The 18,642-nt window shown below is 46.0% G+C and overlaps 1 protein-coding gene across 1 annotated transcript; it reads right to left on the reverse strand.

Annotated features, from left to right (window-relative positions):
• Positions 1-12,442: 12,442 nt before the first annotated feature.
• Positions 12,443-16,911, reverse strand: PHF7 (PHD finger protein 7). Its single transcript, XM_072934916.1, is given in 9 exon segments — positions 12,443-13,269; positions 13,620-14,845; positions 14,998-15,116; positions 15,251-15,364; positions 15,599-15,736; positions 15,738-15,779; positions 15,781-16,155; positions 16,437-16,538; positions 16,624-16,911. Coding segments are annotated over 8 exon segments (2,310 nt in total). The 5' UTR covers positions 16,863-16,911; the 3' UTR covers positions 12,443-13,269; positions 13,620-13,664.
• Positions 16,912-18,642: the final 1,731 nt, after the last annotated feature.

The following is an 18,642-nucleotide window of genomic DNA, read 5'->3' on the forward strand; positions in this document are numbered from 1 at the left end:
GAAGAAAATAAGGTCATGCTCAGAGATGTCAATTGCCTTCCTTATCTGAAACTGTTCTTCACTGCTGTTGGCCTTCAAGAGGCAACTCACAGCTCTCTCTTGTAAGGCCACCTCTCTTCAATTAGCTTGTGCAGACACACCAACAGCAGAAATGGCTGGTGACAAACTCTGCAGCCACATAAACTTAAACATAAGACTAAACTCCTTTTTAGCAATGCCCTATAATACTACTCTGCCCATGCCCAGGCTTTGCCTCTTTTAGCCAGTCTCTTGTCTTCATTTCAAACTTCTGTCTGTGACTCTTTCTAGCTTAAGGCTCACTCTGGCCTTGAATAAAGAACAATACTGCCTGCTGAAACCTGAAGTAAAGTGAAATATATCAGTAAGTTCTTCCCATATCCCCAAGTTTTTATTATTTTCCTTACACCTTTGAGTATGAGTGTGTTCTCAGTGGCACTGACAGCAGTACCAAGCTCTTCCCAAATTGTGATTGAGACACAGTGAGCAGAGTCAGCTGCACAGGGGCCAGCTCCCTGTTGAAGCTCCCTATTTTCAGATTAGGGCACAGCAGCAAGGAAAAACTTGACACATGTCCCTAAAATATCTGTTTCTTGCACTCATAAACATGCTCAGTATTGTATGGAGGAGGGCCTTGGTTTCATTATGCTTTTTAATAATTCTCTAAAACTACAGTGGGATCAAATTATTTCCTAAGATCTGTCAAATCACTGAAGATGCAAAAGAGGATGCAGAACATGTAAATGTTCCACGTTCTTTTGAAGTCACTATTTCCTCTCTGTCAAATCCTCCTCATAAGAGGAGGTAGGAGGAGAAGTGTCCACGAGCTCAGGGCACATTCCAGTAGGAGACAAAGGCATTCCCTGCAGGAGCTGTGAGTGAAAGGGACAGAATAAACTAAGTCTTCTCCTGGGTTTCACAGAAGCTACTGACATCAGGGGTTTATTATCAAATCTCTTTTCCTAAAAATAGACCAGTGTATATTGGTGTATAATGTATAGTGGTTTTGGTACTACAGCTAACAATAAATAAATACATTTTACAGACTGTGCTTTACTACTGAGAGATTGCTCACTTTTTAGATTTCAAATTTAATCTTTTCCAGAGGACTTCTATAGAGCAGAGAACTGAGGTCCATCCAATTTTTACTAAGCAAGCTAAACAATTTTCTCTTGGAAAGGAGACTTTTCATCAGACTAGGTTAGCATAAAGGTATAGTTGCTATTGTTTATGTCTAGAGTGTCAGGTCCTGCAATGATATTCAGATTCTTAACTGAGCACTCATAAAAAATCCACAGCTCACACCTACAGAGTAACTCATGCATGTTTCCATAGATACAACTTTATAGAACCATGACATATATATTGCATGTGTGCATATATAGACAATCTTCTACTAAACACTGAAACTTAGGCCAGCTTTGCTGCTCACCCAACTTCAATCATGATCAAAAATACAATTAGAATTATCACTTTCCCCTTTCAGGGGTTACCATTTTTTTCCATTAATGAATTCCTCTGGGGTATTCAATATGCAGAGAAAGGGAAGAATCCAGTCTCCTGGAATAGATAATTTTGTCTGTTTCTAGTCATCCTTACAGGTCCAAAGTACTACCTGGAATATTAGATGTATATCCACAGTTCATTTCTGGACTTACTGAGATTTCACTCAGGAACCTTTTTATCCACTTACCATACAATCACTGGCTAAGTGAGATGGACTTGCACTGCTTTTAATAAAATCATTTCAATATTTAACATTTCACACCATGAAACTGAAGCCTAAAGCTACAGAGAACAAACTGGCCTTCATGATATTATTTGTTTTAACAATTCAGAACTTGTTGCCATCCAGATCTACTGCAAACAAGGTTGTCAAGCAACATACGACCAATAACATTTTCAAGAGAAACATTACTTCAATGACATAAAAACTTATCTCACTCTTCTCTAAAGATTCAGCACCTGAGAAATCCCCACACACAAATTTCCTCTGGTATACTTATAAGGAATGGATATTATAATCAGATCTATAAGTTACTTCTATTGCTATTACTCATAACTAAATACCTTCTCAGTATTTTCAATAACACTTAGCACTGGGGAAAAAGCACTTAACTAATAAAGAGAAAACACTCTGTATGTGCACAAGAGGCCAATCTCTTCAGTGTCTCTGCCAGCCACACAGAGACCAGATGATTTCTGTGTTTGAGAGAATCCTCCTGAATCTATAACCCAACCTCCACAGAAATCCTGAAGAAAAAGTTGATGCTGCTCCACATTTGTGACTATAAACTTCTGTCACAGCACATTCAAATGGTAATAACTTTGGAAGGCATTTTAAAGGTCTGAGATTCAAACTTTAACTGGCAGGGAGTTCAAATCCCAAGGAAAGTATCAATTTCCACAATAATCTACTAATTGAAAACTCTTCTTATGTACTTATCCTTCAATTGCTCTAATAAATGAGTCCCATGGCAGAGAATCTTTACTAGAACCAGAGGTATTTACAGTGCTGTCAGTATTACAATTTTAAAAAACAATTACCAAAATGAGACAGATTTAAGGAACAGTTTTCCTAAAGCTCTAGATGTGCTGAAATAAACCAGCATCCACTCTCAATTTTCAGACTTTGAATTACCAAGAATCAGGAGATCCTTGGTAATTCAAGTCCTGGAATTGTGAAAGCCAGCACAGCCTCTGGATATGAATAAGCAGCAGACTGGTGAGCACTGTAAGGGAAGATACCCTCATATTACATACATTACTGTCAGAGACCAAAAGCACAATATAATCAGAATTCTTAATAAAGCTGGCAAACTCCTCTATACAGATGTTACCACTGCGGAATTGGATTTAATGAAAAAAAAAATATTTTTGTTAACAAAAAGGTTTGCCATATTTTTTTCAATGGCAGCAAAACATTACATGAAGATAATTGAAAGTTCAGCTCTAGTTCTCTTTTTTTTTTTTTTCAGAGAGTTATTAAAACCTTTCTTTCCCTCATGAACTTTAGGGCTGGAAAAAGGCACAGAAATTTTAATTTAAGGAAAGATAAATTCAACTGGAATAGTGTTTTTTAAAAGAAGTTCCATTTTTCATAATTATTTTTAGTCCTTTCATGTGTCAAGTGTAAAACACCATCTTGCTCATCACTTCACCATGTACCAGAAGCTGTGGTTCCCCACAAACTTAACAAAAACTTTTTTTTTTTTTTTTTTTGCAAGAAATCTGAGCATTTTTACCACTTCCTGAACAACCTTTCCCAATGAATGGAAAGCCATTATTTACAGGAAGCCCCTGCAAGCCAGGAAAGAGCAGACCTTCGAGGAGGAGAGCTGGCTTTGGTTCATCTCATAAACCTTGTGAGAGCTGCAATAGGAGCCAGTGTCACAAAGGCTGCAGTGCTGGCCTGGGGCTGCCTGAGCATCCCTGGGGGCTGGAGCTGCTCCTGCCTGAGCTCTGCATCCACAGCATCCCTGGGGGCTGGAGCTGCTCCTGCCTGAGCTCTGCATCCACAGCATCCCTGGGGGCTGGAGCTGCTCCTGCCTGAGCTCTGCATCCACAGCATCCCTGGGGGCTGGAGCTGCTCCTGCCTGAGCTCTGCATCCACAGCATCCCTGGGGGCTGGAGCTGCTCTGCCTGAGCTCTGCCCATTTCCATGAGCTCCTGGCACTGATGGACCACTCCCTCCAGGCAATTGCCACCAAGTCCATCAGCCTGGCAAAGACCTCCACTGCATGTTGAAGGCACAAGACCTGAATGTCTTGATGGGGAAGGGCTTTACAATACTTTACAGAAGACAGCATTTTTCACCTTTGTTTTATTTGTGTGCGAAAATGAAGAGCAATATTTTGTTGAGAGACTGAATTAATATCAAAATCAAGCTAAACCAAGCTTTCAAGTTAGGGAACACCAGGCCAGAACCTCCCTGAACAGGGTCAGTTCTCTCTATACATTCCCAAGCTTTAATAGCCTTCACTTGTACAACTGTAGATTTATTTTCTACAGGGTTCCCTCCCTGTTCTGTAATGGCAAGCACAGGTGCAAACCTGCTGTTCCCCAATGTTTGAATGCTCTATTTTGAAATCTTAATTTTTATTAATAAAGTAATAACTACACCTTAACAAGGTACCCAAAAATACTAGATTGAAATCTATAAAATGCTGCTGACAGATCCCTTTTCTGAGTGTAAGTGCATAAGTATCCTTAAGACTAGCAAGAGCATTCCCCATATCTCTGGTGGGGAAGGACAAGATTGATCTGCGTTGTCAGGCAACCAATTGCAAACTAAATATAACACTTCTAAACACTTGTGTATCTCAAATTCATTAAACACAGAAACTAGATAAAAGGGGTTGTGTAACAGAAAACATAACCAGCAGCTTTTTAAAAATCAATGTACTGGTAAAAGCACATGTGACAGCACAATTAGCTAAGATTGAATTTTGTGTATTGACTATGAAAATTCCTCTATGAAATATGTAATCCTAATAAACATGAATGTCTCACTGCATACACTCTCATGCAATATCAAGTTTCAGCATGTGTTCTATGTGAAGAGATCAATGCTCCAAAGAAAGCATCAATTGTACCTACAGATTGTTTCCTACTAGACTGATCACACAAAATTAAGCTTGTTACACAGTAAATGTGTATCTTGAAATTGCCCAGATTGGAACATAAACAGCCCTGTATTAGTGGATGGCCAAAAAGTTACAGTGAAGTGGATGAGAAGAGGCAGCTACAGTACAAAGCAAGAAAGAGGCTTGCTGCTGGGGGCTGCAATAACAGCACCATATGAGAAGTAACATGCACTAACATGATCCCATTTTCTAGAAACAAATATATTTTAGAGGCACTATAGATAGTTGCCCTCTTAAAATGCATTCCAGCAGAAGCAGATGGACTCGGAGAGAGAGAGCTGGCAACACTCAAAACAGCAGCTTCAAACTTGGGGACACACAGTGGCATCATGCTAATTAGTTCACATGATAATCACACTGGCACAGCAATGGTGCCATGAAAGTGCTCCTGTGAACCCCATACACATTGGTACACCTGCACCCCTCCTGTGGAACCTCTGTCCTTGAATAGATTCAAAATTCAACTGTATAATTTTGCCTTGAGCCAACTGTAAATTGTAATTTTAACTGCATAAAATATAAATGCTATCAGATACATGAAAGAAAATAGAACCAGTTGCCTGCAGACAGGCAGACCTTTAGCCATTCTCCGCCACAATGCAGGTATCAGACTTGCAAATTATAATATAAAGCTGAGAAAGAATTAATTAAGGGCTCAGAGGGTTTGTTGTTTTGTTTTTTTTTCTCTGTGCTATGTGTTTTAAATGTGTGCAACTCTTGCCCTGATGATTCTGTCCTTTTCTGTAACTGCAAAGGGGTTTCTAAATGGGATAGAGAGCCTATAAAGGTGCTAGCATTACATTTTAGCAGCTGGGTGAACAAAAGTTCTGACAAGAGCAAACAGGGCCTAAAGAAACAGGTCTAAAAAGAAATCAGAACTTTACCAAGCATAAAAAAATATCCAATTCAACTGTGTTCAAAAATATCCAGCTTATTTTTGAACAAATACAGGTATTTTTTGACTCCCTGGTGTATAGTATATACAAAATATTACCAGAGTACTCTGTTGCTATAAAGTGCATATATACTACGTATTTTGAGGGAGAGCTCAAGTAGAAGCATACACAACCAGTCTCTAAAATAGCCACTCATACACCAAATTATGTGAACCAATTGCCTGTATCTCACATTGCACAACACTCTTTCCATCTTTGTCACTTGAATCTAGACTTCTGATAGCTTACCAGAATTATTAATTCTGTCTGCAGCACAAACAGAATAAGTAAAAAGAGTAATGGATGCAATTTTTAAATGAAAACAGATATATAGGAAGGCCTAATTTTTGCTCATTGCCACTGTTGTGAACAGGAGAAAAGCTACAGTAGCTCCAATGTAAAGGAAAATGAGGCCAAAATTATTATGAATTGACTTTGGAAAGCATTCATTTTTCCATCTATCAAATCCAATTCTCTACTGGCACAGGTAGCTGCAGACACAGCAAACAATCCACTCCACTCTGCTGGTTGGGAAAAACTGCTGTTAAAGTAACATTGACACAGACAGGTAAGAAATTTCATCAGGAATGATGTGTCACAAACATGACACTGAGGAAGTCAGCATGGACCAAAACTGCTCCACACAACTAAACTGTCCTGCCATGCACCCTGACAACACACCTGCAGCACCAGGGTGAGGTCAGGTATTAGGCAGATGGATTAAGCTCTCCACAAACCTACACAAGCTATCCATGTCCTAGAAACAGCTGAGAAGTTGGCCTCTCTCCATCTCATCCCATACAAGCCACTTAAAACAGTTCTTTCTTTCTTTCTCCCTCTTAATGACATCTAATTACTCTCACAGAGCAGAGCTCCTACCTGCCCAATAGTCCACTGCCTGTGCCAAGACACTGCGTTCACTCAGCCCATTAAAATCCATCTCAGATCACAGAGACAATACAGATTATTGAATTTAAAGATGCTTCCTGTGGGAAGGGATAGTTTGCCAGTAAGGATAAGGGGCTTCTCCCTTTTTGTCCCAACTAGCTGCACACATCAATTATTTCTATCCCAGTACTCTCACAACAGCCCGGGACCATTTGTCTTGTGGTATTGATCCAGTTCACATCAAAATAATAGAAAACCTGAGTTATTGTCTCTTCCTTTTGTTTGTGTAGAAGCAAGCAAATAGAAGTGTAGTGTCAGAAATCAAACACCTGAGTACTCAGGGAAATAAATTCAATATCTTGGATGTAAGCTGCTCTTGATGCCAAAAAACTGAAGGTAGCAAACTGCAGTGCCAATTTTTAAAAGCATTCAAGTTTAAAGAATTTAAAGGAATATGGACCAGAACCTCAAGCTTATGCTGCAGGAGAACTGCCAGAAGTGAAGGAAAATTTAAGGACACATACATAAACAGAACATACGGAGGAAGAGGCAACACAATGTTTCTAGAAGAAAATCACGACTCATGAGCTGCAAGCATTCTTGGAAAAAGTCACAGGCATATGGACAAGATATATCTGCCTGATATAGCATGCTGGATTTCCATAAGGCTTCCGATCACACGTATCGGTGAAATTTCTCATTAAAGTAATCTGTGAGGGACAGAACTATTCAAGTTAAATTGGTTAAATGCTCACAAATGAATGATACAAAAATAAATCTACCATCTAACACAAAAATAAATTCACCATCCAACCCAGGAAGCCTCCAGTGAGGCTCTGCTGCTCAAGCAGCAATGATGTAGAGATCATGCATAGCACAGATTTCTGAGGCTAAACTGTTCAACATATTCATAAATCATCTGCAAAAGAGGCGAATACCAAGATGAGAAATTCTGCTTATGCTGAGAAAGCATCTATAATAATAAAAATATAACTTGTCTGCAGAGACTTGTGGAGGGTTCCGACGGTGCTGAGTGACTGATAGAAGAGCAGATAAAACTACATCTACAAATTCAAAGTAGTGCACACAGAGAAAGATGATCCTTACTTTCTACACAGAGTGATTGACTTGGAAACTATTACCTGGGAATGAGATTTTGAAGTCACAATCTGCACTTCTGTAAACACCTCAACTCTGACTTCATTAGCAGTTAAAAAAATCAAATCAAAAACTAGGAATTATTAACAAAGGAATAAGAATGCTCTAAACTAAATATATCAGTACTACATCTGACAAAGAGGCAGATGAGAGTATGATGAAGATTTTTAAGATATCAGAAGATGGGAAAGTTAGATAGGAAAAAAGTGTTCAATAACTCTCATAATACAAGAGTTATAGGATGTCAAATGAAATTGCAAGATGTAATTACATTGTAGAACTCATTCCCTGAGGATATAAAAATTTACAAAGGTTCAGAAATAAAGTGGATTACTGGAATAGTGAGGGAAGTGTTATTAGGTGCTTCTCCTGCTCTTAAGCATTTTCCTAGGCACTGCCCAAGCATTCCTACAAACAGGATCCAGGTTTGGAAAAGTGGTTGAATTAGGTTGTACTGAACCAAAACAGCACACTACAGCTCACTTCACAACACGTGGGAATTGCATTCTGCAAGGCACCTAACTCACATGAAGCACTACAGGATACTCTGAGCAGTTTACAAAAAAACTCAGAAAACAAGCCTAGAAGACAATTTCCAACATTCTTCATAACACAATGCTGTTTTCTTCATTTGCACAACAAGAACAGTAAGAAAATTACTCAGCAGACTCTGCCCAGCTCTAAATCACACAGCCACAATCTCCCAGAGAACCAATGTGCACATAGAAGCTATAATGGTTTTCTCTAGTTTTAGGAAAACAGATTAAGATGTTAACTGTAATGAAAACAGAATAAAGGTAAGAGCAAGAAACTTTATCTCAGTCAAGAAACATTAGAGATCCAAATCCAGGAGAAAATAGCCCATCAACTCCAAGGCTTATGATTTCCCACAACAGATTTTTCCTCCTACTGAGGACTAAGAACATTCCTTATTTTAATTGTATTTATTGCTTTTTTAATATATAGAAAAATGCTGCTGTTGAACTATTAGATGACTACTTTTCCAGGCTTAACATTGAAGCAACAAATATGTTCTGAACCTTGCTTTAGCTCTGGAGACAGAACTAGTACCAGCAGCTTTCACACCACAGGAGTCTATAGGGGATGTTGTTATAAACTCCTAACATCTTGTTTGTGCTATATATGTTTGATTTCCACATATATATATTTCCACATAATATATTTCCATAAAATCAAATCACAAAGTAAAAATTTGCCTTCAAAACAAAAATGTACAGAGCCAGGTGGTCCCTACTTGATAGAGAAACTAAGGCAACAAAACAAATATTTGTTTATTGACTCCTAACAAAAGTGGCAGAATAAGTAATATAACTTTATTTCTGTATTTAATAGCAAACAATACTTTGCATACCAGCCAAAAAACTTCCCAACCAAGGGGAAAGGCTCCTTTCTTTTGGATGTGATGCATTCAGTAGTTCAAGTTGGATGACTTACATTGAAGGCAAGGGCACAGAGCAACAAAACCTGTGATTCAGACAGTCCCCAGGTGGGGCCCAGCTGGGTCAGGGGGCAGCTCTTGGGACACCTGTACCCAAAAGAGCCCCTGCTCTCCAAGGCCTCCAGCCCTGCCCATCAGCCAGGCAGGCAGGCAGGGACAGAGCAGCCCTTGGGGCCGATGCTGCTGCAGCCAAAGAGCCCCGCAGAGGTGCTCATGCCCGCTGCCATTGGCTCTGTGCCCTGCAGTGTGCATGCTGTGTCGCCGTGCAGAGGCTGACCGCTGTGCTTCCCAAAGCCCTGCCAACAGCTCCTGTGCTGCTGCTGATGCGCTGCCCAGGGCACCCACGGGCGCTGCTGGAGCCTCACACCCACCACAGCCAGCTGGGGTGTGACAGCTCTGCTGCTATGGGCACGGCTCTGGGCAAAGCACCCGCGTGTCCCTGGGCTGGGGGCAGTGCCCAGGTCGGGCTTGGCAGAGCCCATCCGCTCCTGGAGGGCCGGGGGCAGGGCTGAGGTCCAGCCTCGTCCTTGTCTGGGGCGCCTTTGCCATTCCTGCTTGCCCTTAGAGCCGCCAGGGATGAGCCGGAGCTCAATGGCCCCAGCCTGGCCGGACAGTCAGGACTGGAGCCTTCCCGTGGCTCCCCAGCACCTAAGAGCATCAGCCCCAGCTCGGAAACACTGCCGAACAGGATTTGCCAATTTTTTTTCCTCTTGGGTCTTTGAAAGGATTTTGAAAGTAACATTGTTTGGCAACTTCTTCAAGGAACAAACGTGGCACGTTTCTATTTAAAACGTAAAGAGTTTATTGGTTTCCTTGCGCTTTCTATTTGGTATCCTTATGCTTCCTTCAGCATTCCAGGAAATAAATCTAAAAACTGAAAATCTAACAAATTCTTCTGAGAAGTTCCTGAATCCACTATTAGGAGAAGTCTCTAAATTCACTCTTTCTCTTAAATACATCCTTTACATACAGTTAAGTAGCTGCTCCTGTAACATACAAAGATGTAGTGGTTTACCTGACTGGACACCACAACATGATGTTATACACACTGGTACACTAAAACCCTTTTGTTCCTGGGGAGTTGCAAAGTTACAGGCTCTTCTGGAGGTCCTGAATTAATTTTGCATGCCCATTCATACCTGCATTTCCCCCCTGTGCTCAGCTTTCACCTACAGTTCCCAGGGAACAGATGTTACATACTCACCTCAAGCAATAATCTACGTCGGTCTTCCCAACCCTCTTTTTCTTCACTAAGATCTGCGGATCTACAAAATAACTTTGGGCCCTCTGCACAGAAAAAAAGAACCAATTAATAAGCTTATACACTTCTGATTGTGCTGCTGCTTCTAACAATCATGGACAACATGGCAATAAAGCCAGGAGTCAATTCTTCACATCCTTCCTGTTCTCTTGCCCCCCACCAGACGTTGTCTCCCAACAGAAATGTTCCCTACTGCAGCCTTGGGTCCTCAGGACAATGAAAGGCAGCAGCAGTTTTCCTCAGCATGCTGCAGTCTAAATTGCAGTGAAATAGCTGCTGTTTCATTAGAAGCTCAGCACCAGGATCACACATCTTCCCCCAGAACTGGGGCCTGCTAAGGACTGAGCTCTCCATTTTAACACCCCCTGCAAATCAGACAGGCTGGAAGAGTGCTGGGCACTAACTGTATGAACAGAGCAATACATTTCTGCAGCGTTATCGAGTCAGTCTCGAGAAATACACATCATTTAAGCCTGTCTTGAGACGCTGTTCTACAAAACATATAACAAGCAATTGTTTTGCTGGCCTCCGCAATTTTTGGGGACTGTGTGTTTCCTTTGGTTGTTGTTTTCTTTGTTTCTTAATACAAAGTCCCCTGGATTCAGAAGAGAAAACCCCAGACGCATTCGGACAAAGAACCACAGGGACCTATGTGGCCGACAAGAACACTCAACATCCCTAATGGTAACATCATAAAGACAGGAAAAAGTTAAGGATGGTATAAATACCTGAAAGGATCCAAAACGTCTAGGTAACCTCTCAGCTGGCTAATGTTTTGGTAAGCTCTAAAAGTCCAGATTCCTATTAGGCAATTATCTGAAAGAGAAGAAAGTCAGAAATCTGCTTGGCCTTTATTTTACCAGGACTTTCTCACGGGATTCTACCACAACCCTGACCACAAATAAGGTTGCCAAAATTTGACTAGGAAACATTCATAAGCAGGTAGCATTTTTTCCTACTCATGGAATTCCATGAACAGTTTTAAAAAAATACAAAAGGGGAGAAGAAATTCTGTCGCACCTCTTAGGAGTACATCATCTTCAAAGAAGAAGACAACTCCAGCACTTTCTGTGCGTGGTAAAGAAACAAACCTAGACAAGTACAAAGGGATTTTAGCATCTGAAATTGTACTATCAAATTCCATGAATGCAAGTTAAAACTGCAGTGCTTCAGAGAAATGGTATACATTGAAAAGCTTTATTCCCTAGTAGCCAAATAGAGCCTTCTATTAAAAAAATAATCCACTTCTTAAAAGAAAACTGACTGTGTATTTGGCTTCTGGCCAAACTCAGTTTGGAGTTGGTCAAACCAAAATGAGCCAGTTAATTTCTTGTGCTCAACATCTCTCTTTTCATATTCAACTTCACATCACATGGGCTGCTGGGAGTTTTGACTCTGGGCAGCACAAATGGTTTTCCAAGATGACTTTCATTGCTCAGAGGTGTGCAATCTCAGTTTCCCCTTCCCTGAGTACTGCTATTAATATTCCCGCAGCATCCAACTACTATAGCCAAGTAGACAACAAATAGAAATGGAACTTGCATTTCCTGGTCCTTTTCAGTTTCTCACATCTCAGGCTCATCATCACTCTCAGAACTGCTGTCTTGGAAACGTGAATCCTCCTGCCATGTGACTTTTACCAGCTTTACTGTCCCAAGTCGGCAAGACTCTGCAATAAGAGCACCAAAAAAGAAACAAATCCACATCCAGATTATTGCTCCACTTATCAGGAAGGATTCCTCCTTTCAAGACAAATACTTACAGTGGAGAAGACAGATGTAGGAAGGACAGAATCTGCTCCTGCCGGATTTTCTGAGCTACATCTCGGCTCCAGGATTTTCCACTTTGTTCTCAGGATCTCTGCTGTATTCTTAAACATTTATCGTTGCGTTCAGAAGACACTGAATACCTTCTGAATTCAGCACAATTGTGTGAGTCTTGTTGCTTTGTGTTGTTGCGTTGGTTTTTTTAATATTTTGGATAACTTCACATGGCTTCTTTTCTCTCCTACAGGTCTGTTAGTCAATTTAATGTTGTTTCATCTTCTTTTCATAAGGCCTCATTTACCTAAGGTTAGAACACCACAATGATCATTTGTCATTCAGTTTCCTTTTTCTAAAGGTCCAAGAATAGAATTCAGTAACAAACAGAATGTTCACAAATCTTGTGGTCAACTCCAGGATTTTGCTTCTCCCTCTACATTAACACACATTTCCTTTAAAATCTTGCTGGGTTCTATGAAACTTCATATGACTGGTGTGTCACCTTTCTCCCTCTTTGAGAGATTCAGGGCATGACAGCAAGCCTTTTCACCACTCAGCAAAAATCCCAATGCCTTCTCAAAGCATGCCTTTCAGAATTCCTGAGATGCAAGCATGAGTTACCTCTCATTAATCTACCACAGCCTTGGCAAGCAGAAATGAAGATCAAAATGCTTCTGCCTAATTACTGACTTCTGCTGCTGAAAATCCCCTGCATCCTGACCTTCTTTACACCACAGTGCTCTACAGTGCCTGCCAGAAGCTCTTCCTTAGAAATGGCACTGTGAGAAAGGTTCTGCTGTTACCTTCTTTGATGCCCAACTCCTCTGTGTCTCCAAAGAAGGAAAACTTGAAAGCACTCTACTCCTGAGCTGTGCCGTTCTTGGGCAAAGGTCCAAAATGGTCACCTGGGGCAGAGTCCTGTGCATCCTCTTTGTCCCAGGGTATTTCCACAGTCTTTTCTGGTTTGTTCTTTGAAGCTCCAAACAATCAGCAGCAATACAGTAGTCTGATTTCTTCAGATTACTGTATTGCTTACAGTAGTCTGATTTCTTCAGTTTACTGTATTGCTTACAGTAGTCTGATTTCTTCAGACACTTGAGGCAGTGTCTCACTCTCTTCTTTCTTCTTCCTTTTGGCTTTACTGAAATGAGATTGTTCAAGGATAGCAAAACAGCGCACGACCTTTCCAAAGACAGCTTCCCTAAGAGCCACCTTACTCTGAACGTCTCCCTAACCGTATCCAAGCCCATTAAGGAGAGGTTCACTTTCAAGAGTGAGCAGTGGGGAAACATAGCTTGGAATCGAAAGGCCGTAACAAGAGTCCTTCTTAATTAGCCTCATCATTAAAGTGACTTTTCACTTAATACATGGTAAGACAGAAATCAAGGGATTTAGCACAAGGCTACTTTCCTGCCAGTAGAAATGTCAAGAGCTAATACAGTTTTCTCACAGACCTACAAATCTCAAGGTCCCTGTACTGACCGTTCTCACCTTCACTTCCGGCAGCGACTGATGGACTAGAAAGAAAAGACGAGGCTACGTGCTGCTGTTGGAGGTCCCAGTTGAGGCCCGACGCCTCTGGCAGGAGCGGTTGCTCCTGCGGGATCTCCCTGATGGTGTCCCCGTGCGCCTGGGCCTCTCAGCACTTGCTGCTCTCCTCCTGCTCCTGTCCTGGCGACTCCTGGACCGGAAAGGTTGATTCGAGGCCTGGCGCTGCAGGCGGGAGCGTCTGCGTCTGGGGGATGTCCCTGATGGAGTCTCCCTTTGCCTGGGCCTCTCAGTCCTTGGTCTTGCCCTGCTGCTCCTGTCACGGCGACTCCTGGACCGGACAGGTGGACTTAGGGCCCGACGTTGCTGGCGGGAGCGGCTGCGTCTGGGGGATGCCTGTGAAGGTGTCTCCCTTCGCCTGGGCCTCTCCGTCCATGGTCTTGTCCTGCTGCTCCTGTCACGGTGACTGCTTGACTGGACAGGTGGACTCTGGGCCTGACCTATCTGGCGGGAGCGGCTGCGTCTGGGGGATACTCGTGATGGTGTCTGCCTTTGCCTGGGCCTCCCAGTCCTTGGTCTTGCCCTGCTGCTCCTGTCCTGGTTACTCCTGAACCGGAGAGGTTGATTCGAGCCCTGGCGCTGCAGGCGGGAGCGGCTGCGTCTGGGGGATGTCCCTGACGGTGTCTCCCTTTGCCTGGGCCCCTCTGTCCTTGTTGCTGTCCTGTGGCTTCTGTCACGGCGACTCCTGGACCGGACAGGTGGACTCTGGGCCCGACCTTGATGGCGGGAGCGGCTGCGTCTGGGGGATGCCTGTGGAGGTGTCTCCCTTCGCCTGGGCCTCTCAGTCCTTGGTCTTGTCCTGCTGCGCCTGTCACAGCGACTCCTCGATCGGACTGGTCCATTGGAGGCCCGACCTTCATGGCGGGAGCGGGTGTGCCTGCAGCCGGGCCCAGCATGTCTGGAATGGCCCCTGTCCTCAGGCTCAGGGATGCTGCTGTACAATGACCTTGGTGTGCTGGGGCTGCTGGTGTCCAGCGAGGGAGATGGCAGAGACTGCTGCCGTGCTGTGCTGCTGGTCTCTGCAGATGAAGCCTGGGGACCCAGCCCCGATGGCACCGGGCCACAGGAGCTGGGGCTGATGGCCTCAGATTCTGCGGAGCCGTGAGCAGGCTCCCGTCCTGACTGACTGGCCGGCTGGGGGCCACTGAGCTCTGGCTCATCTCTGGACGCTGTAAGGACAAGCAGGAATGTCAAAGACCACCCAGGCCCAAGGCAAGCCTGGCCAGAGCAGAGCCCCAGCCCTTCAGGAGCAGACGCACTCTGCCAGGCCCAGCCTGGGCACTGCCCCCAGCCCAGGGACATCGGGTGCTTTGCCTCATACCCGTTTCAACACCAGCACAGCTGTCACACTCCCAGCTCTGTACGCTGTTTCTCAGGCCGGAGCAGCGCCTGTGGGTGCCCTCAGCAGCACAGGAGGAGCACAGGAGCAGTTCCCAGGGCCTGGGGAAGCAAATGGCTTTATGACACTGAGGACAAAGTGATTGTCCGGCCAAGCTCTTCTAGTTCTTTCCTCTTTGAGCCCTTGAAGTGACACGGGTACCCTGCAGAGCCTCAGGTGCAGCTCCCCAACTTACCCCTCTTCCTCTGCCTCCTCCCTGCCTCCCGGGTAAAGGCAATCCCTGGCATTGCACCTGCTGTGCCTCTCTCCTAGATCTGCGAAGGCATCGTCGTCCTCCCATGTTGGCTCTCTGATGGAGAACGGAAAAGCTGATGAGTTTCTGCTGCCCTTCCCTCACGGAGGTACAGGTTCTCCCTGCTCTTCCTCCCGTACTTTTCCAAGGCGTGCGTGAAGCTGAAGCCCCGACTCACGGGACAGGGCAGGGCCAGGACTGCTGGGGCAGGGCCAGGACTGCTGGGGCAGGGCCTGGCACAGCACAGACCTTGCACCTCCTGTCTTGTGAGGCAGGCAGAAGGACACCAACCTGAAGGGGATTCGGATCCCCAGTATGAACATTTCGAGAAGGAATGCCTCCTCGACTCTGCAATGGGGGCACCGGAAATGTAAAAGACCCTCACGCATGGCCTGTCCCTGCAGGGCAAACAGAAGCAGGGTGAGCAAGGCCCTGGTGATGCTGAGCACCTGCTGTGCCCTGGGGCTGAGGGGAGGGCTCCTACCTGGATGCAGTCCCTGTGGAACCAGGCCCTTTTGCACACTGGGCACACCAAGGTTCTGAAAGTCTTTCTATCCTCCACAGGCTCCAAGCAGATGAGGCAATTGGTGCCCGGCTCTGGAGTCGCCTCCACGGCCTGCTTTGGACGGTGCATAGGGCAGAAGGACCTGGAGGAAAATGGATGGGCAAAGTGAGAAATGTTGGATCTTCCACCAGGAGTGAGCAGGAGTGGGGAGGAGGTACCTGTAATGTAGAATATACTGTGTGACGCAGCCGCCGTCCTTGGCACAGGGCAGGTGGAACCATCTGGCACAGCCCCTCTTGCAGCACATGATGGTTGCCCCGCTCTGGCCACAGACGCAGCAGCGCTGGAAAGAGCCAAGCAACCCCATCAGCAGCAGCCTCGGGGCCTCCCCAGGCAGCCCCAGGGCTCCGGGCAGGGCGCAGGATGTGGCCACTGCTGTGTCTCAGCCCACAGAGCCGTCTGGTGGAGGGTTGGGCTCCTGTGCCAGGGCCTCTGTGCAGCTGCTGAGAGCCAGACTTTGTCCCACAGCTGGCCAGAAGGGCAGGCCTTTCATTCCAAGCGTCTGGGCTAAGCTCTGGCAAACCTCACCTGGCACAAATCTCCCTGCTTGCATCAGGCTCTCACCTTTTGTGCCGCCCGCCGCACTGCAATTTGGATATCTCGAGGAAGAAATCCCTTGAGTCCAACATGCTTGTCCTCTTGAGCAAAAAGTAGAGTGGCAAAGAACTGCAGCAGAGGGGAGGAGCAGATGAGGAGAGAGAGGCAGGAACTGCCCATTGCAATGGTGGAGGGAGCGCCCGGAGCCACTCACCAGGCAGTACACGTGGGCACAGACCCCGCGCTTCTCCAGTTTGTCACCGCAGACGTCCGGGTCAGCCTCTGCACGGCGACACAGCATGCACACTGCAGGGCACAGAGCCAATGGCAGCGGGCATGAGCACCTCTGCGGGGCTCTTTGGCTGCAGCAGCATCAGCCCCAAGGGCTGCTCTGTCCCTGCCTGCCTGCCTGGCTGATGGGCAGGGCTGGAGGCCTTGGAGAGCAGGGGCCATTGCGGGCACGGGTGTCCCAAGAGCTGCCCCCTGGCCCAGCTGGGCCCCACTTGGGGAGGAAGGAGGCTCCCAGCCGCAGCATGGCTGAGCAGCTCCTGCCTCCCCCTGCCTCTGCTCTGGGCCCCACACAACGCCTGCCACAGGAGCCCCTGGGCCCGGCTGTGGGAGGGCGGCTTTGCCCTCACCTGGCTCCCTGGCACCAGGGCCCTCCTGCCGCCCGTCACACATGGCAGCCGTCACCGGTGAGTCCCTGTCCAGAAAAGTCTCCTCCAGGTGCTGTTCCTCTCTCTCTGTGGGAGAAAGAGGAGGGTGGGGAGTTTGCAGCACAGGCCCAGAGCCACGAGGGCACTACTCCCTGCTGAGCCCTGCGTGAGCCCTGCTCCTGTCCGCCTTCTCCTCCCCGTCGTCGCCTCGAGGAACGCTGCACTCTACTCGGCTGTTCCTCCTCTGATTCTGGGCAGGGAGAGGCAGGGGAACCTGCAGCACAGGCCCAGAGCCCCAAGCTGTGGGGCTCCTCTGGTCCCTGGGCAGCAGCGTCCCTGCCCTGCCTTCTCCTCCCGTTGTCAGGTCGCACTGACACACGGCCTGAGCCCAGCCTTCCCTTTGGAGGCCTTGGTTGCGCGGGTCACAATGGCCACTCTGACATCAGCATCGTGCAGCCAAAAGTGGTGCAGCCATGGCCTCAGGTTCCTAGCAACCACTTGAGGCAACCCCCTTGGGAACCCAGGTTCTGAGATGGGTGCGAAGGTTGGGTCAGCAGGGAACCCGGGCAGGGACTCCTGCAGCAAGTGCAGGGCCAAATGCCAGGTCCCGAGGCAGCCATCGGGCACTGCTCTGCTGCTGCTCCTGGTGCTGCTCCTGCCCGTTGCACACAGACACAGCCACCTGCTCTGTCTCAACCCGGTTCAGCACTGGACAGCAGGACACAGTAAAATGTTCTCTGGGATACATGATCGAATCATTCAAAGTCCTGCATAAAAGCAACTCACATTCAAAGGAAACACACAGAAAACCCCAAACCCTGCTACAAACCTGGAATTGACACAAAAAGCATGTTCCTATACAGAAACACAGGCTATCACTATGGCCAATACTTTTTCCTATTAGATCTTCGAAAGGATTTCCAAAGTAACATTGTTTGGCAACTTGTTCAAGGAACAAACAGGAAACACATCTGATGTCTAAGAAAAGATTTATTGGTTTGCTTTCACTTTCTTTTTGGAATCCTTACACTTCACCAGGCAGTCCAGAAAATTGTGAAAATCCAACATAATATTAGGGGAAGGTTCTGAATTCACGGTTTGTCTCAAAGACTCTTTTACATGCATACAAGGAACTGCTCCTGTAACATACAGAGGTGCAGTGGTTTCCCTGAATGGACATCACAAAATGACGTTATACATGCCTCTATACTAAAGAACTTCTGTTGCCTGGTAATTACAAACCTTCAAACTCTTCGAGAGGCTTTCCTCTGTGCAACTTCACTAGGTCCCTCTCTGCTCAACTCTCAAGCATGCCCAGGTCTCACTGAAGGGCAGCACAGCCGTGTGGTTTATCAGCCTCTGCTCCCGTTTCCGTCCCATCAGCAAACCTGCTGAGGGAGCGCTCCGTCCCTTCTGCCAGGTCACTGGGGAATAGGGCAAACAAGGCTGACCCCAGCACGGCCCCCTGAGCTCACAGCTCTCCGAGTTTGGAGCTCCACTGCCCACTTCTCTACGCCACTGTCCCTGGGCTGCTCCATGACCGTGATATGGGAGGCCGGGACAAAGCCTTGCTGAAG

This window comes from Taeniopygia guttata, chromosome 12 (genome assembly GCF_048771995.1).
Source record: "Taeniopygia guttata chromosome 12, bTaeGut7.mat, whole genome shotgun sequence".
NCBI lineage: Eukaryota > Metazoa > Chordata > Aves > Passeriformes > Estrildidae > Taeniopygia > Taeniopygia guttata.